Raw genomic sequence first — 20,795 nt, 5'->3', positions numbered from 1 at the left:
CGCTCAAGTATAAAAAAGATGGCTATAGAGGTCGGTAAGGTATACCACACGTTTCTCGAAAGATCGTTTCTTAGTGAAGTTATAGTATATTTAATGAAGAAGCATTATATATTGTCGATATCGTATACGACCATCGACTTTCATATGAAAGTGTATGATAAATGATAAAAAATGTAACTTTGATAAAAGCTTCTCTGGCATTTTTACCAAATCTGTATTACAGCTTGTCCATGGTCAAGAATCACCGACATGTCGATTAAATTAGCGCCATCTACTGAAAACAAAAATGGTGGCTAACAATATGCCCTATCCCTGCCCTGGTTTTATGGCACGGCAAATGTCTGCGTTCTGTAGGCTTCTTTCTATTATGCATTTCCCTTCAACCAATATATCCAATTTTAATGTGAAGAAGGGGAATCATTACCTTGCTGTTGATTCTATATCACGTGTGAAATAAACGAAGCTCTTCTAACCAAACAGAAGGTGATCCAAAACTATCGAATATTTCGCAAAATTATAACCGCATCTATGCGATTCGTCATGTCATTCGCCTTATATAATGAAATTAGCAATATACGATCTCATGTGCGTAAACTGTACGCTTTTAATATGTTCTGTCCATTACAGGAAATTACTAAAATACGTGTAACGTTGTGGCAATACAGTAAGGGGTAAACGCATTGTTGTTTCTCTTAAAGCAAAACGGAAAAAGAAATCTTATTTTGCTACATGAATCTACAACTTATCTATATTTTTTATGGCTACCAAAAATGCTATGATGCAGAATAATCAATAGTACTTATGTTATATATATTTAAATGCTTAATAACAACAAGATTTATATAGAGTTTGTATAGAAAATTATATGTGCATACAAATTAGATAAAATATTTATATTACCTCGCTACTTTTTCTATATCTTGCTTCTCAAGAAATGCAGAAATATAATTATTTAGTGTTATTTAAATAGTTAGCAATATTTCATATATGTATCTATTTAACAAAGTCAATTTATTTCTAAGTGTATTCACATATAATTTTAGTTTTATGAAAGAAATGTATGAAATATTAATATTTCATTATCTCTAACAAGTTGTATTATTATCATAGAACCTTGGATTTTATACGAATTGGTAATGACAGATAGAACGGGTACAATGAGGCTAGAAGCTGAAATGGCTGCTCCCTTGCATTTGCAAAGATTAGAACGTAGCTTGAATGTTCAACCATTCTTAAGACAAATTGATGACTTGTTTCAAGAGCATGCTAGGTATTATTATATTTCTTTAATCTGTGCCTAATATAAGAATGTTATATTTATTATTCTATTATTTTATTGTAGCGAAGATGACAAATCGATGTCTTCTGATACTTCTGATGGATCAGATGCTTATCTTGATGATGTATTGACACGGAAAGAAGGTAGTCTTTATTTAAAAAATTAGTATATTAATTTACAATTCTAATATTTGATGTTGGACTTAAAAACTATTTGTAGAAGAACGGATCAATAAATTAAGACTGTATAACATGTCAAATGTGGGTGAAGAAAGAAGGTGGTTGCAAGATATATTATTGAGCGATTCAGAAAGTTCAGCATCTGGTTCTGATACAGATGGTCCTGTCACCGAAGAAGATTTTCAAGAAATGCTTAAATACCATATATTGCGTAAAAAATATCAAGGACGTTTTTATCAAAAACCTGAAGTAAGATTTGAACTGAGTAATATTATAATATACTGAATGATGACAGTGAAGTAATTTACTTTATTTCAGAATATACAATATCAATATTATAGTGCCGGTCTATTGTCCAGTTATGATAGATTTTTAGAACATCAAAAGTTAATAGTTGGCAACAAAAAGAAGAAAGATAAGAAACCAGAGAAAAAAGTTATGAAAATAAAGAAAGAAAAAATTCCTCGACATAGACAATCTGAAAATTATCATGTATGCACAATGCTAATTAATATTGTTCTAGCTCTTCTATTAAATTATTTATTCTATAATAATTTATAAATTGTTTAGGAAGGTGACTATATGGATGAAGAATGGGATCGTACAATACCTAAAGAGGAAGAATTAGATGAAGCAGATTTGGAAGCAATAATGCGACATCAGCCTCGTCCACGAGGCCGAAAAAAGCATAATAATAAAAGTCCCGAGATAATGGCAATTAGAAGAAGAAAAATTTGGGTTATGATGTCCAAAAAAGAACTTGGAAAAGTGCAAAGAGCAAAAATTAATAATCATAAAGAAATGTTAATAAGTTGTAAAAAAGTAGCTCAACATTGCATGAAACATTGGAGACAAAAAGCAATGCAGGTAAAATATAATTTATCTTGTTATTATACATTGCTATTTTTATATTGTTATCTTATGTAGAATCATTTTACAGTCTCAAAAAAATATGAAAGAAACTATTTGGAGAGCGAAAAGGTTGACAAGGGAAATGCAATCTTATTGGAAACGATATGACCGCGTTGAACGAGAAACTAAAAGAAGATTAGAAAAAGAAGCAGAAGAACAACGTAAAATGGATGTTGAACTTATAGAGGTGATATATAAATATAATTGATTAGTTTACTCTTAATATGAAATGATTAATAATATTTATTTTGCAACAGGCTAAGCGTCAACAAAGAAAATTAAATTTTCTTATTACCCAAACTGAACTTTATGCTCACTTTATGTCAAGGAAATTAGGAAAAGCTTCTCCGGAAGAACAACTTAGAATTTTAAATCAATTAGATGAAGAGAAAAACCCTAGACTTATCGGAATAGATGACTATGATAGGTATGTCATTTAATAATTATTTAAAAAACAGAAATTTATTTAATCTATTAATTTTCTTTAAATTTTTAAAAATACAGTGAAGTTATGAAACAAAAAGCAAAGAAAAATGCTACTGAGGCATTTGATTATGAAAAAGCTAGAACAAAACAATTTGATACAGCAGCTGCATCCCAAGAATTACGGCTTAGTGATACACCTGAAAATTTAGAGCATCCTCAACCTACTATTTTTAAAGGAAATCTTAAAGGTTATCAATTGAAAGGAATGAATTGGTTAGCCAATTTATACGATCAGGTTTGTTTCATTTTAAGATTTACAAATATTGTCATAACATTTTTTAAATTCTTGATCTATATCTCAAACATTCATAAGTAATCTTTTAGATGTGGATTGCGTGTAATTAATGTAGCACTTTAATTTGTGTCTGGGGATATTTTTCACTAAAAAGTTATTTTAAAACAGAGTTATAGTGTAGAATTTGAAAAAAAATATATATTTGTATAAATGCTTATATATTTAATAATTTACGAAATTTGATATTGTTATGAAATGTTGTGTGGGGAAAAAATAAGAACTAAATCATCTAGAATGATAATATCCGTGAAAGGCACTATAGTAGCGTATTGTTTACAAAAATGACACGCGTGAAAGTACTTGTTATTAGGACTACGTCCTGTTATATTTTAGCTATATAATTCTTTTCAGGGCGTTTGTTGTTCTGTGACGATGACGTCCAGCTTTCATGCTACCGTTTTAGAGGTCTTCCAGGTTGTTCCTATTTTTCCTGTTTTTGCCATTTTCAGCAGCCTACTGTCGTCCATCCTGTCTACATGGTCTCGCCACTCTCTTCTTCTCCTTCTTATCCACCTTACCACGTCTTGGGTTTCATATTCTTTTCTTATCTCTTTGTTTCTTCTTCTGTCTCTTAGTGAGTTCCCTGTTATGACTCGTAGCGTCTTTATTTCTGTAGTTCTCAGGATACGTTTTGTTATCGCGGACTCCGCTCTTGTCTCTGCCACGTAGGTCATTATCGGCCTGATACAAATTTTGTATATGTGTGTCTTACTTTTGATGCTCATATGCTTATTTCTCCATATGTTATCCCTAAGGTATCCAGAGATTATGGAGGCTTTAGTTGCTTGGTCTCTTTTTTTCGAATTTGTACAGCATCCTTTGTAAATCGTCTTCCGACATGATGACTGCATCGTCGGCGTAGCATATTATTTTTCTTTTTTCTTTTCCTAACTTGACTTCTTCTCCAGCTGTTTTCACCTCCTTTATTATTTCGCTGGAAATATTACAATGAAGAAGATCCCGATAACAAGTTGAATCAGACAGGGCGACAGTCTAAGCCCGATCCTTTTCAACCTGATCATGGACCTCCCGCAATTAAGAGGATAAATTATTAAAAAAATTTCTTTTGTAGGGAATCAGTGGAATTCTGGCTGATGAAATGGGATTAGGTAAAACTGTTCAATCTATAGCTTTTTTGTGTCACGTTGCCGAAAGATATTGTGAGTATATATAAAATAAAAGTTAAGAATTGTACATTTTTTCTCATATGTAAATAAATTGAAAATAATAATTTACAGCTGTATGGGGTCCATTTCTGATTATTTCACCGGCTTCTACTTTGCATAATTGGCAACAAGAAATGGCAAGATTCGTACCAGTTTTTAAAGTAGTACCATATTGGGGAAATCCACAAGAACGTAAAATTTTAAGACAATTTTGGGATACTAAGGATTTACATACAAAAGAAGCATCATTTCATGTAGTAATTACAAGTTATCAATTGGTTATTACTGATTATAAGTATTTTAATAGAATAAAATGGCAGTATATGATTCTAGATGAAGCACAAGCAATAAAAAGCACTAGCAGGTATGGTATAGTGAGTTATAGAAGTTTAAAAAGTATAAGAAAAATGGATAAAACTTAACAATTTATTACATTGTATGTACTTATTTTGCAGTATGAGGTGGAAATTATTACTTGGTTTTAGTTGCCGTAATAGATTATTGTTAAGTGGTACACCTATACAAAACAGTATGGCTGAATTATGGGCTTTATTACATTTCATAATGCCAACTTTATTTGATTCTCATGACGAGTTTAATGAATGGTTTTCTAAGGACATCGAAAGTCATGCTGAAAATAAAACTGGAATTGATGAAAGTAAGTCGTTATCTTAATATAAAATTATTTTTAAAGATTAACATTTGTAGTCGATGCTTAATAAATATTTTCTTCCTACATTTTTATTAATCAGAGCATTTATCGAGATTACACATGATCTTAAAGCCTTTTATGTTACGAAGAATTAAAAAGGATGTTGAAAATGAGTTATCTGATAAAATAGAAGTAATGGTATATTGTCCGCTAACGACTCGTCAGAAATTACTTTATTCAGGTATATTTAATTTTTATATTATTTCGTGTAAATTCACTTTATACTCTCATATATTATTTCTGATTTATACAGCATTGAAGAAAAAAATTCGTATTGAGGATTTACTTCATTACACAGTTGGTGGTGGTGATACAACTCCAAATGATAAAAATTTTACTTCCAATCTAATGAATCTAGTCATGCAATTCCGTAAAGTAGGTACACTGAAAAATGAATATATACGAGTGACTTATTTGCTAAATTGATTAACTCCACAAAACAAAAAGTAGAAGAATTGATATAGTAATATACATATTGTCATATCATTTATTATTGAACAGCCGTAAAAATTGCTCTCACTTAGTAGTGTTAAGCTTAGTTATTAATCTTCTAAGCTCTGTACACCACTACAGTGGCTTCCGTAGAAAGCATCAGTTTGAACGGTACGCCACTATAGTACTTTTCATTAAAGTATCAATTTGAACAGTACTATGCTACTATAGTGACATATTATACGTATTTTACTTTTTTTCTCATTTGATTCGATATTACATGAAAATGTATAACGAAATCATAATTTATTCATTTTGGACTCTATTCCCACGTAATGTCGTAGTGGAAATCGTCATATCTGGGAGATAGAATTGCGAATGAGTGCGCCGTGTTTAATCATAATTTATTCATTTTGGACTCTATTCCCACGTAATGTCGTAGTGGAAATCGTCATATCTGGGAGATAGAATTGCGAATGAGTGCGCCGTGTTTAAGAGGTTAAAGAAATTTATTTTAACACTATTTCTACCAAGCGATATCGAAAAAAATTTCAAATTTTAACTATAAATTATTATCTCTAAGTTTAATTATTTCTTCACAATTACTTTTTGGACTTTTCGTATAATAGTTGTCAAATTAATTCAGTGATATTATTTTTCTCCAGCTCATTCTGGATCTAAAGACACGTTTTGGTCGAAATAGGTATATACAAAATCTATTTGCGTTAGAAATAGTGTTAAATATAAAAAGTTAAATATTTGTCAAGTGCTTTGATAAAAGAATTTTAATAAATTTTAAAACTTGAGTTAATCGCTTTGGCTTGTGAACAGCTTATGTCATAAAAATTAAACTAAAATCTTATTAAAATATGTTTTAGGTCTGTAATCACCCTGAACTTTTTGAACGCAGAGATGCTAAATCTCCGTTTTTTATGAATACACAGTCTTTTGAAATGCCAGCATTATTGTATACAGAAGGACTGTTACATCTTGCTTTACCATCAAAAAATCATTTATTATATAATAAATTGTTTATATTTGCTACCGCATATATTCACAAAGCACTTTATGGGGAAAATCAAAACGGTTTACACGGAAATATTTTCTCGTTCAGTAGATTTATTAATTTATCTCCAATGGAATTAAATAAAATATTTATAACTGGTATTTTATTTAGGTATGTTATTTTTCAGTTTATACTAGTAACAATTTTGGTTAATAGGTTAGTAACAAATATATTGATTACTTTATTACAACATATCGATAAATAGATTATGTCTTACAATGATTATGGAAAAAAAGATGAGAATGATACGATACTGGAATGATTGGTATGTAGATGATAGACCTTTAGTACCTAAAGAACAAATGTTACTATTACCTAAAAAAATTGAAACATCATCGCAAACGATTAGTGATATTATTTTTACGGAAAAAATACTTGAAGGAGAAGGTTTATATACACATACTACGCATACTATTCATTCAATGCCAGAAACAGTTGCTCATAGAATATTACGTAGTAGTAAAAAAACTGCTATTCAAATGTTAAAAGTAGGTATATTTAAATAATGTTAGTTTAAGGATTGTTAAATTAAAAAATATGTATTGTAATTTTATCACTGTTATTTGGTTATAGAAGGGAGTATCTTCTACAAAAACAGAACAAGGAGAAGAGATAAAATTAACATTGTTACCTGAACATCCTCATCTTCCTCGTCCTTCAATTTTTAGATTTTGTCAGCAAACAACCATTCCTGCTTTTGTCCATGACAATTATCCCAAGGTTAGATATATATTTTTCTGATATATATATATATATATATATATATATAGTCAGCGTATATTGATTATAAAATATCTTATTTTTATTATATATATTTATGTTATAGGTTCAAGCTAATCCTCGTAAGTTGTATGTTAGCAATAGTTCTGCTGCATGTGCATGGAGAAGGCACGAAGATTGTGGTGGACCGTTTGGCCAAACTTTACTTTGGTTTGGTTATGAAAGAGCAATTTCTCTTTCTGAATCACAAGATAATTTAAATATGCGTGTAAAACACAGAACATCTACATTCTCATATGAGCCACTTGGTGGATTATCTGCATGTAATCCAATAAATGGATGGTCTAATATTATTGTACCAGGCATGTATATATATTAAAGATATTTGTTTATGTGTAAGTAATAGTAAGTTATATATATATATATAAACTTTCAAATAAACATTCTCATATAATGTGTAATATGTTTTAGACAAACAAACTTTAGTAACAGATGCAGGAAAGCTTTCTGTTCTTGATAGCCTTCTTCGACGATTAAAAGAACAAGGCCACCGCGTTCTTATATATTCTCAAATGACAAAGATGATTGATCTGCTAGAGGTAGTATGAACATTTCATTTTGATATCTTTAATTAATCTAAATTATAGTAAATTCATGAAACTAATTTTGTAGGAATACATGTATCATAGAAAACATACGTTCATGCGATTAGATGGTTCTTCAAAAATTTCTGATCGTCGTGATATGGTTGCAGATTTTCAAAAAAGGTAGGCCAAAAATAATTTTTAGAATCGGAAATATTTTTAATTCGAAGTAAAAGCAATGTTTTACGTTTATTTTTTCAGAGCAGACATATTCGTTTTTCTTTTGAGTACTAGAGCTGGTGGTCTTGGAATTAATCTTACTGCTGCAGATACGGTATGCAATTTTTTTAAATAATTTTTTTTTTAAGTTTCTATTAACACAATATAATATTACAGGTAATATTTTATGACAGTGATTGGAATCCAACAGTAGATCAACAAGCTATGGATCGTGCTCACAGATTAGGACAAACTAAGCAAGTTACTGTTTATCGATTAATTTGTAAAGGAACTATCGAAGAAAGGATATTACAAAGGGCACGTGAAAAGAGTGAGGTGTGTTTGATAGGTTAATGGATTGATATTGTATTGTTTGTATATATATATTTTTCTAATGTACGTTTTCTTAAAGATACAACGTATGGTAATAAGTGGAGGGAACTTTAAGCCAGATACTCTGAAGCCAAAGGAGGTGGTTTCACTTTTACTGGATGATGAAGAGATTGAAGCGAAATGTAGGTGTAGAATGAAAAGTTTTGCATTTTTGTTGTTGCTTTAATATTCATTATCATTAGTTTTTCATTATCGTTATACATATATACATATATAGAGAGTAACAGGAAAATTCGTACTCCCACTATTAATTTAAAACAATCAATATTTCCATATTCTTATACATAGAAACAAATTTAAGGATTATTAAACTTTTAAATTGATATAAATTTGATAGCAAAAGAGCACTTTATTATAAGAGAAATCAAATTTTACATAACTGATAAGAAAATTGGTCTCACAAGATATACCCAGTCATCTCGAAAGTATTTTAATATGTAAGAGAAAATCAACTAAGTATTTTTTACAAAAATATTAATTGTATTTTTATTATATCTTATACGTAGGCACAAATTTTTTTTAGTAAAATTATATTTTTCTAACAATAAAATGTTCTGCAAAAAAATTTATATCAATTTGAAAGTTTAATAATTCTAAAATAGGCTTCTTTATATAAGAATTTTAGAAGTTTGCATTACAAGTAAATATCAATTATTTAACATTTACAGTGGGAGCAGATACGAATACTCCTGTAATTCACTGTTTATACAAACTTTATTTTTATTTGTCTTCAGTAATACATAGTATAAGTTTAGTCCCAACCCTTTTGGACACTCTGCATATACATGAATAGAAATGTATCCTACATTATGTATCGTGGATCGTTGAACGAAAAATAATGAACGGATAAATCGGATGAAAGGGTGTTCACAATAGTATTATGCTCGTTAGGTTATGCTAATGCTTTAATAACGAATAATAATAAGAGAGGTAACGGAATGTGGTACATATTTACGTATAATTTTGTATCCGTATATTTCAGATAGCCAACGGAGCGAAGAGAGAAAGCCGCACGTGGACGAGACTCGCCTTGAGTCGAACCTCCACCACAAGGAGAAGGACCGGAAGAGGAAGTTAACCGCGCTTCCGGTCAAGGTGAGACAGAAACCCTTACATTATTATCGCCCGTACTTCTTCCCATTATATTTTCTTTCTCTTTCATCGCTTTTATGTATATATCTTCTCCTTCATTTGTCCTTTCTATGTGCAATTATGCGCTATCTTTATTACGTCCTTATCCTAATGATTTTGCTTAAAAGTCATTGATTTTGCAGGAGGATTCGAAGAAACAATGCTTAATGGATGCCAACGGCGATAAAGTTGGTGATAATTCACAAGTTAATTTGAATGACAGCAAACAAATGACAAATTCGATACAAACACATTATCAGAATAATCATCAAGTCGATATTCCTGAAGATCACAGTGTTCCTGATAGCCCAATCAAGTCAGAGGTTCGTATAAAAAAATTAATTTAAAATAAATATCTACTTCTCGTTTATATACCAAATGAATTTGCAATGTACAGGATGAAACGAGCAATGAAGGATTAGTCGTCGATGTGGACAGTCCTGTGATAGGATCGAACATTGATTCGAGACAATCATCTGGTAATCAGTTTGGAGAATCGGCTAAATCTGCACATCTTGATCACAATTTTGTTATGAGTGGAAACGTTAGCGGACGAATACGACCAAGTGTTCGTGGTACTAGTAAAAGGGGAAGACCACGGGGTTCTCGAAGAGGTGGACCAGTTGGCGGAAAAGGCAGAGGTCTTTTCATGATTCAATCCTCATCGAAATCTGCAAGCACTTTGTCTCAATCATCTTCAACAACTACCGCTAGTTTATCTTCTCAGGGCGATCAATCTTTGCAGCATGGTAAGATTTTATTTGTTCTAGAGAAAGAGAGATTAGTTCATTATTTTTAAATGCTCATTGACATTAATGTATTTTTTAAAATCATAAAATGATAATTTAGATCGGAATTAACGAAACTTATAATTATAATCATATAAATTTACACAATTTAACACACTTGATAAAATCATAGTTTCGTGAAAATCGTTTTTCGTGACGACGCACCCTCGTTTCAATGTAGGGTTAATCCCTGGCTGACTCTTTTATACTCTATCAGTCCCTTTGCTTAAGTCCCCTTTTCTTTTATACTCTTTCTATCTGTCTCTCTCTCTTTCCCCCTCTTCCTTTCTTCTTCTCGTTCCCTCTCCCTGTCTCTCTCTTTCTCTCTCTCTCTTTCTGTTTCTCTCTCTATTTCTCTTTCATCTCTTTTTCTCTCTTTCTTTATTTCCACACTTGGTCAGGTTCTCGTGGGATTTTGCAATGCACAGACGAAATACGCCCATGGGCCCGTATTCGCGTATATCCCTTCAATAGAAGTGTGGATCAACGAAATTCCCTCGCGAGCACATGTGCGCACAAGTGCCAAGGGGAACGCTTAGAGTTTTGCGATAGGGCAAAATTCGAAAGTACCCTCTCAAAGTCGGTCCATTTTCCTCTCACCCCTATGGAGAAAGTGTTATGACTCATTCCTATGATTGTATTTTTCTTGCTCCATTTAAATACTTAACTAGATCCATATTTTTACAGAGGAGATAGAATAAACTTGTTTGAAATAAAATTTTAAATAGTAATGTTACAAATGAATAATGATTAAATTTAAATTTAAAAAATCAAGGACAAGTTTTTAATGATATAAGGACAAAAAATTAAGGAAAATGAAATAAAAAACAAATATGAGAAATGCTTAAATGAAAAAGATCATCGCATTATTGCGAGAGGGATTGGATGATGATATCTAAGCACATGTTGATGCACTCGAGATCAACGCAATCTTATTTGTCAGCAGACTTTGTTCTCGGTGCATCGTGTTATGAGCGGAGGACTCGAAGGAAGAACAAGACGGGTAAATATCTCACGTAACGACATGTGGACCGAAGTTGATTCGGTATGCTGCGCGTATGCTCGTGCTACATACACGAAAAGGAAAGGGGTCGGTTTCTCACTTGTCGTTGACTGGAAGGCGAACGGACAATAGCAGGTGCGGAGCGAAGGCGACAGCTGTGATCGATGCTCTTCTTAGGAACTTGCTTACATTTTTCCCAATTTCTCTTTATCTATCTATCTTTTTTTTTTATTTATCTAACTATCTTTAATTTTTAAATATACTATTCTAGACTTGACCAATCATTTAAATTGCTTTTGATTGACAGTCATATTAATCGCTATTGAAATAAATATTTTAATGTTAATTTTTATATTACAAAAGAACAAGTTTTAAAAGAAACTTAATCAACGATTGAGACGCGTTCAAAGTTCTAATAGTTATCACGAACATCCTTATCGTGACTACTTCATTTATGAAACCCTTCGTATTGAAATGTATTTTCGTGATGCAAATAAATGTGAAAAAGCTATTGGATTTGCGAATTATTCCGTCGCGTTTTGTCGCCAACTCGTACCATACCGTATCGTATCGTACCGTACCGTGCCATATCGTACCGTATCGTATTATTCTATACTTCGATTTTATTATTTTTCTATACCTGGTAACGAAGTTAACATGTAAGTATAAATGTATAAGGAAGAGGATTTTATAATGATTTAGCTTTTACATACAAAAATAAAACAAACAAAAAATAAAAAGTACAAGACTAATTCAATAAGTAATTAGTTGCTAAATATTATTAGACACATCTGACGGTGTCTAATTTTTTTGTCTATTAATCTCTTTATATTGGTACGAGAGGACCAAAAGACTTCGATGTAAACATGTGTGGGTGAAATCCTCGCGTAGCGAGATATAGAACGAAGGACACAAAGAAGCTCTCTGCCGGTGGATTCGACATAGTTGAAAGCGAATGGAACGCGAAGATTCACGGAATGCCGCCGGTCCGGCTGACTCAACCCTTCCTTATCCTATCCTTACAGTATTATCCCGTGGAATCTTAACTACGTTCAATCAGTGATCAAGCTTTTTTCCCATCTTTTTTTTTTCATTCCCTTTGTTTAATCCGATAGTAACTACTTCGTTGTTAATTTTTCATAGTTAGAACGTCGATAGAACGAATATCGTAGTTACATTTTCCCTCAAATAATAAATCGTTCCATTAAATCGATTTAACATAATCCGGACAAAGAATAACATTGAGCCGTGCTTTCATCGAAAATTCACGGATTCTTCAATTTTTTTCTCTTTCCCATCGTCGAGTGCCTACTTTAGAGTCCTCCATGTAGAAGAGAACAATTTGAATGGGATTGGGACGTGCCATGGAATGTGTAAGGATTTGGATGGGAATAAGGAAGAAAGGACTATACAGAAAGAAAAGTAGAGAAGGAGAAGGTAGCCGAGACACGTTCCTCGTATGTCCTCGTGCGGCTACTGACCTTCGACCGTGTCGCTCCACCCGCCTTCCCCTATCTTCACTATATTTCTCAATCTTTTCTTTTTATTCCAGACTATATCTTGTCTCTCCGGACCTTACGAATGCTGAGAAAAGATGCTTTGGCACGATCCGAATGGTTCTACAATGTTTCTTTTCGGTGAATAAATCGATCTGTAGTCTAATATTTTGAAGGAGCTACTTTCCAGAAAACTGACGTAGCAGTCCTACAAATTATCATAATATAATCTCGATAGTATTTAAAGAATTTACATAAACCTATTTATTTATTTTTTTCCAAGTGATCAATATTATTTGTTGATATTATAAGAAAACATGTAAAATACCTCGTGATGCTTCATAAATATTTGCAAATCGATTATTGTTATAGGAACACAAGGGGGTATCGGGTCAACTGATGGTGATGGTCCCGGTACTGTAGGGCCTCTAGGCTCTGTTGGTTCTTTAGGTCCTTTATCCAATAGAGGTGGTGGAACTGCAGCAATTCGTCGTGGTCCAGGTCGACCTAGATTGAAACCAAGTGGTCCAGGACATCAAAGTTATCGTATACCGAGTGGACATCACCATGCGAAAAAAGTTCAACGTCCTCTCCTCGTTCCACTACGATCTCATCAAACAATCTCGAGTGTAACTCAACATAAATCATTGCAACGAGCCGTTGGTACATCCGTACTTTCGTCAAAATCCATGGCAGTACCAAGTACAACAGCGTGTTTTTCATCCACATCCGAAAATACACGTCCTTTTGGATTTTATACACAGCAGCAGCAACAACAACAACAACAACAGCAACAACAACAACAGCAACAACAGCAACAGAAACAAGTACAAGAACAAGAACAGGAACAAGAACAGAAACAATGTGAGCAGACACCTACACGAAGATTATCCTCCTAATTATTAGTGAAATTGGTGTGTCGTCTTCGTTTAATGTGGTTATTAAACATGACAAAGTCTGGAATTGGAAGATCGATCATTCGATCGGTTACAGAGATAGAATTCTTGCCAAATTTCGAAGTTCTCGTATTGTAGAAATTAATACGAGGTTATTCGGCAGTATGTCTACTTTTATGTAACCGAAGTTATATGTTCACAATACACGGTGTATATGTACAATATATGTACATAGGTATAGTGTACAAGGAACATGATACTTGATTGATTAAAAGAAAAAAAGTGATGGTTGCGAATGAAATGATAATCGTTATAATTGGATAACGACAAGGAAAAATGTTCGTTATCCATTTATTTCAATTCGCTCACGCATCGTCGATCCGGACTCGTTAGTATCTTTTTAGCAATATTCCGTCGCTCGGTTGGCCGATATTTTTTACGCGTGTTATGCGAGAAATTACTGTGCAAATTTGACTTTGTAAAAGAAAGGTATTTATATTAGCAATAAACGAAACAGCTTTCGCGCGTATGCGCGATTGTACATTGTACATCGTATTTTATCTGTTGACGTTTCAACTTTTGCTTCCTTTCTCGTAAATTCTGTCCATATATTTGTTCGAAGAATTTATTGGGTATAAAATTGAATAAACAGCTACGCAGATTATTTCATATCAGTGAATAAGTTCATTGTCTCTTTATTACAAAGATAAAGTGATTCAGGTTATTAGTGATCATAAATTAATCGATTAATGCATTTGTGAAGCATTGCTTTTAGTATTTTCTTTCATCGATAGTAGTAATAGTCAATAAATTGCCAGGCAATAGATTTCTCATGTTGCAATAGATATATATATAGCTAATATATTTTTTTTTTCTTCGGAACGAAACGTAATAATCTTCTTTCACATTAAGTCGCTTTCTAAGCAACAGTAATAACGAATATCAACGTGGAATACGTAGCAGGGTGGTCGTTATAGTTAGAAATCAGTATCGTTAAATTAGTTTCGTACATTTCGATTAACAACTCGATCGTTTTTTAGCAATAATTTTCTACAGTCAATAGTCCAAGATACGAAGAATTTCGATGCGTACGTGTAGGTGCATTTTACTTTTACAAATCGAGTCTCACTATGGCCTCGAACTTAGCAAGTACAAATCCGTACCTTCACTGGTGTGACAGCGAAGGTCCAAAAGCTGGAGGCAATATTCATCGATGCACAAGTACGAAGTTGCAGCTGTCGGTGAAGCAGCGTCGTCATCTGCGTGATTGGATTCGAGCCGATCGTATGCCGGACTTCGTCTTACGCCTGATGCCTGATGGTGACCCTAACATTTTTCCTAGCCCCATTTTACCAATTTATCGGCTATTCCAACGAGTTTAGAAATATTTCAATGATGTTAAAAAGAAAAATAAGATTCGAAACATTTTTATTATTATAAATCGTTGTTAGAATATATATATTCAACAAGAATATTACGCATATATATATATATATATATTTACATGTGCATCTATTTTTAAAGATATTATATATAATTACAATATCCCTATTCACCTTCCCGTAGGTCAACCCGTGTCAAAGCAGCAAGTGCAATAAGATAACGAAGAGAAGGGAAAAAAAGGACAAAGGTGAAAGTTGAAGGTAGTGGGTGCATTTGGAAGGCGGAAACAAAGAAAGGAAAAAAAATAAACCGACATGAACTTGGAAATCGAATTGCCGTACTTGATCGGCTTAATGTCCCCTGTGTACAGTACATCGGACTGATCGTTGAGAGGTATTCCAGGAGAGAAAAAAGATCGGTGAAAAGAGAGATAAAGAGAGAGAAAGAGAGAGAATAAGGACCTTGCGACGCACCTGCTCTCAGGTGCAATGCCTCTTTCCCTCTACTTTTTTTCTTTCTCTCACTCTTTCTTTCTCTACTATTTTCCATACCTTGTGAATACGTATATACGTATGTATATACAGACGTAAATGCCGACTTTAATCCTCGGCCAATTACTTCGAGTATCATCTACACTTGCATCTTTCATTTCGAATATTTGTACTTATACAGGGTGAGTCACCTCACGTTCTTACCCTGAAATATCTCTTTTTGATCTTTTAATTTTATTTCTTATTTTTAATAAAAAAAAAACAAAATTGTCAGCAAGCCGACCCTATCACATTGATAATGCATAAATTAATAAAAATTGTTGTATACATTTTAATTAATAGAAATTTGTTTGTAATTGAGTAATCGTTATTAGTTAATTTTTCGCTAATGTTTTTAAATTATTTTCTTATCAATCATGTAACATTGGTCCTCTTCGAATGTGGTTTCAATATCTTGAAAAAAATAAAAGTAATGCTTCGGGTAAAAAAAGTTAGATCGCTGAGGCTTAGTACTCATCGCAAGAAATTCTTAGCTGACAGTGCATAATGTATCCGACTGCTCGTAGACGGTTAGGTATTATGATCTAATTCCGAGGTATTCATGGCCGTGCCTGTGGGGAAGGTCGTCCACCTTGTTCTTTCCGGATTCTTTTTTGTGAGCACTTTGAGTGGCCCATATTGCACAAACGGACGTTATCCTGGTATACCCGCGGTATTCTTATTCGGTGTATTAAAAGAAAGTCGTTACGTTCCTTTGAAGAAAGTCGTAGTGGGGCTAACGGGGAACACGAGCGAGACAATGTAACGCGCTCTTAAATTAAAAGCGTGACGAGTAAAGAGAACCGATCGGCTTAAAATACGTGTATAAAATTTAGAACGATTCTTTGTGAATGTATAATTGGCCGAGATTTACCAGCCGTGCAACTTTCTATGTTAATTTTTCTCCGCCGCGAATATGTAACATCGGTATTTTTCTTTTCGCGAAATAAAATAATAATCAAATTATATGAGTTTGAATGGGTTTTTTGATTTAAAAAGTTAAAAAAATAGAGAAAGAATGAAACAATAAAATTCACAAGATCACGAAGGCACGTAGATCTCTCTGTTCGAAATTTTCAAGAAATAAGTAACAAGAGTCTAACTGATTATATATCGCGCTTTTAAAACCTTAAACCGGTGAGAATTGCTGCTCTTGTAATTGGTTGAATTGACCAATGAAAACATGCTCGGAACATTTCAGTAGCAAACGATTCACCTGTGGATTTGCGAAAAAGACTTCCTGTATCGCTTGATTCTCGGTATTTTATTCGGAGAGATCGTAATCTATCATGAAATACAATCTCCTGTACGTTTTGCAAAAATGATTAATTGGTTTTTATCTTACTGTTAGCTCATTTGCAAGATTTTTTCTGTCAATCGCTAATTAAGAGGGAGTTATCTATCACAATTAAAAAAAAAAAAGAATGTGTGGAGACTTCACGCGCGAAAAAAGTAAAACTCATATTATTATGTGAAAAATAATCAGTTGATTCATATACACAGTGAGTGTCCCTTAAAATCGTACACCGTGGCCACCATGGCCACGGTCGTATACTGACCGGGCCGGTGTCCCTTACCATAAAATCGTACATGTTGGTATTATTGTAATAACAGGGGAAATACCTGGTTTTTTCATATATAACAATTGGGTATCTTTTGTTTTTACTGTTATTTAAATTTATTGATATCAGAATTAGTATATCCATTAAAGTAAGAATGATACAATGTAAATTTGTTTAAAAATTACATATCTATTAATATACATACTTGGAATATTGAAGAATTTTGATCTGAAATTTTATTAGATGAAAATTTTCAACTCAAAGACATCATTGGTCAGAAACATTATACAAATAAAAATGTATAGTATTCTAGTTTAAACAATCGAAAATATTAGTAGAGTGTACGATATATTTGAAATAATTGATAATTAATCGAAAGAAATGTATATTGTAATCTAAAAGCACGGGGTATAAGTTCGACGTACAGTCCTCTTCGAAATCTTCCGTTAGACTGGCTTGTTGTCCTCTATGAAAGTCGATTAAATTTCTTGTATTCATTGTTATTTATAAAATTTTTTGAAGACTATATATATAATGAAAATAATATTCGTATAATAAATAAAATGTATTCTTTTAAAAGTCATATAAACAACAATCAATAAAACAATTTTAAATTAACTTTCATAGAGTATAATGAGCCAGTCTAACGGTGGATTTCAAATCTTATACTTCGTGCTTTTTAAACTACAATATACATTTCCTTGAATTATTAAACAATCATTTAAGGTATGTCACATCTCTACTTATTTTTTCATAAACAAACGTATGTCGCAATAACTATCGATAAACGTATTTCATACACACACCTAATTAATCTTAGAACTTTCCATAATTTCGCTCAACTGCCAATCGACTCTTACTATCTCACTCTCTCTCTTTTCATGTCATTTCATAATTCATTTTATCATTGTCATAGCCTAAGAAGTTTTACTTAAAAAAAAGAGAAAAAAGAAAAGAACAATAACAAGGAAAGACAATATGTGATATTTTGAAAAAAAAATCTTACGCTCAAGTTAAATCGAAGTTTGAAGAGTTAGTAGTAATTATATATATTTCGAAGCAATTAGAATGTTCCTCGTCGTCTGGCGATCTCTTCCTTCGATCGTCCGGTAGAGAGCCGTACTGGAATCGGCCGTGCGAGTCGAGTCGCTTGTTCGCTTCGCATCGTCGGTATCTATACCAATTACGAACGGCGGCTGGCCAAGACGAAATTAAAGCTTTTATTTCGGCGTGCGAAGGGAAAGAAATAACGTCGGCGGAGTCGAACGAGTGAGCGAACGGAATTAGCCAAGTGAAACGGTGAACCTCCGACCCTTCTTCTACTCTACGAGGAGCATCTCTTATGGTACCTAACATATATGTATCACGAATGTCTACACTACATATACATGCGTAAATAGATATGCGGATACATTGATGTTATAAGTATAAGTATATTTTGTAGACAAGGGGGGGAGGTGCACGTGTACAGATACGCTACACTCTCTATGTTCTGTCACGCTACGTTGCTAAAGTTACGTGATAAAAAAAATGAACCGCTTGCCATTCCCCAAAATTTTCAGTCCGTATGTTTCTCTTCCTGTATCGTTCGAATCCGTCACACGCGGCGCATATTTGTGGTTTTCACGCATTCGTGAATGGATATGATTTTCATTCTTTATTTCATTTTTTTTCTTTTCTTTTCTTTTCTTTCCTTTTTTTATGATGGCAAACATTTACCGTATCACCTGAAATTTCTTGTAATACATTTTAAAATTATTTTTAATATATTACGTGACTATAACAATGATCTGAATAATAGACTAGAAATTAACGTTCCTTTTAAAATCTAGATTATTTCAGTCGAAATAATAAATCACTTGAGAGAAAATCCTAAAACTTGTTTGCAATCTTAAGGTAAAATTTCGAAGTAAATTCGTAAATATTCTTAGTTAGAACGTGTTTCCGGTATTTAGGTTGAATTAACTAATTTATTGTTGTTGGGAACGCTTTCGATTCAGGTTAAGTAAAATTTAGTGGACAGACAGAACGAGTTATTTAGAAATTTAGATCGTTGAGATTACCAAAGTATCGCAGTGGATTCATTTTGTCCGTTAACACACGCTTTCGTTCACACATAGGCATTTTATTTCTATCATTAAATATATTCGTTAAATAATACAATTGGCCTATATGGGATACATATTTAATATTGTTACGTTTCAAAAATAATCTCCAAAATTTTTTCGTTATCTTACAAATACCATAAATAATTATGAATCAATCTAAGATGCGCGATTGATTGAATGAATGAATGAATGAATGATGAAGAATTATTGAAAGGACACCGTTAAAAGAAACTTTATAGCTATTTTAGCTAGGACTAAAGACATTGGCGTCGTCGGCTAAGTCGGCGTCAGCAATGGCGAGGCACCGAGCGTACTTCCTGCTGCTTGACCGGAAGTCGCGAGTCAGAGGCTCGGCTCTACGTTGGCGTTACGCTTCCTTACGCGTATCTACACAGTCTCGTGGCAACGAAACAACCAGTTTCGTCTCCACTATGCTTACTATTTGTCGAAGAAAGCAACCCTTCCTCTTGGTCTCTCTCTTTCTTTTTTTCTCTCTCTCATGGTCTAAATAATATTTGTCCAATGTATACACTTTACTTTCTTTAACACGTAAATTTCATATAAGTCTGTATAGTATCTTTCATAAGTTTATTTTCAGGATAAATATATAGAGAAAGAGGTATCTGATGATTTTCACAAGTATAAGAATAAGAGACAATATTTGAAGGTTCCCAAGCACGACTGACACAATTAGTTTTAATAATAATAATAATCTTGAGAAAAAAATTCTTTTAAACATTAGATTTTGCTTTAGAGATAGTGCAACTGTTTTTTTTTTTTAAAGTTTTTTTAATACGAATGTTAACAAAGGAGATATTTAAGATGGGTATAGAGTTAGTACTGCACCCCCTGTACAATGATTTTTATATAAATACAAGAATAAAAGATAATATTTGACGGATTCCCAAGAACGACTGGCAATTACCTTTTTTTATTTGAACTGGCAATTAAGAACAAAACTGGTCTATTTGAAATGATATCATTTAAAGGAACAGTTTTCGCAATAGGTCTAACGCGGTGAAATGTAAGCGCCTACGAAAGCCATAAAAGTTACAAACCTGGACGATCCTCATTTCATGTAGGTTGAAGGCAGAACGAAGGGGAATACCTCGAAGAGACGGCTTCAAGCGTACATCCGGATGATATAAAGGAGAAGTCCAACTTTACTTGTAGGAGCCATTAAATTTTATTTCTTTTATTTCACATTTGGTATATGTATATATATATGTTTTAATCGATTGTAATCTTACCTTTAATTTTTACCACAACTTCATAGGTTTTCATTATCAATGTGTCCTATTATTGATACAACTTTTCGAATTGACTTATATTTTAACTGAGAATTGACACTATATAACATCAGTTAATACTAATGATAAGTAATATTTATACTTTAAATGAGAATAAATTAAGGATAGTAATTCACTTTTAAACGCGTAGGCTATAAAATCAATT

General features: G+C 32.6%; 1 protein-coding gene across 4 annotated transcripts; it reads left to right on the top strand.

Annotated features, from left to right (window-relative positions):
- The first annotated feature begins 25 nt into the window (after positions 1-25).
- Positions 26-14,317, top strand: LOC106784593 (putative DNA helicase Ino80). 4 transcript variants are annotated; one of them, XM_014744320.1, is made up of 29 exons: positions 32-152; positions 224-483; positions 628-795; positions 1,111-1,270; positions 1,343-1,422; positions 1,499-1,707; positions 1,777-1,950; positions 2,029-2,325; positions 2,399-2,557; positions 2,628-2,797; positions 2,875-3,091; positions 4,224-4,311; positions 4,390-4,681; positions 4,773-4,975; positions 5,070-5,210; positions 5,283-5,404; positions 6,340-6,638; positions 6,733-7,015; positions 7,101-7,247; positions 7,354-7,609; positions 7,719-7,846; positions 7,920-8,014; positions 8,093-8,165; positions 8,228-8,386; positions 8,463-8,565; positions 9,426-9,538; positions 9,718-9,897; positions 9,972-10,323; positions 13,234-14,317. In XM_014744320.1, exons 4-29 carry the CDS (start codon positions 1,137-1,139, stop codon positions 13,758-13,760), a joined length of 5,001 nt encoding a protein of 1,666 aa, XP_014599806.1. In that variant the 5' UTR covers positions 32-152; positions 224-483; positions 628-795; positions 1,111-1,136; the 3' UTR covers positions 13,761-14,317. The 4 variants fall into 4 exon arrangements, with proteins under 4 accessions (XP_014599805.1, XP_014599808.1, XP_014599807.1 ...); XM_014744319.1 differs by having other exon boundaries at positions 26-483; XM_014744322.1 differs by lacking the exon at positions 13,234-14,317 and adding an exon at positions 11,309-13,224 and having other exon boundaries at positions 26-483.
- Positions 14,318-20,795: the final 6,478 nt, after the last annotated feature.

This window comes from Polistes canadensis, unplaced genomic scaffold (genome assembly GCF_001313835.1).
Source record: "Polistes canadensis isolate GaletaPanama2010 unplaced genomic scaffold, ASM131383v1 scaffold_37, whole genome shotgun sequence".
In the NCBI taxonomy this organism is placed as follows: domain Eukaryota; kingdom Metazoa; phylum Arthropoda; class Insecta; order Hymenoptera; family Vespidae; genus Polistes; species Polistes canadensis.
Note: the sequence above shows the minus strand (reverse complement) of the source record. Positions and strands in the feature narration are given on the sequence as shown.

Coding starts and splice junctions, on each gene's coding strand:
- LOC106784593 (XM_014744319.1), top strand. CDS start 1,137: ATGACAGATAGAACGGGTACAATGAGGCTAGAAGCTGAAATGGCTGCT. Junction 6,639..6,732: donor ATAACTGGTATTTTATTTAG/GTATGTTATTTT, acceptor ATCGATAAATAG/ATTATGTCTTACAATGATTA. Junction 8,015..8,092: donor GTTGCAGATTTTCAAAAAAG/GTAGGCCAAAAA, acceptor TTATTTTTTCAG/AGCAGACATATTCGTTTTTC.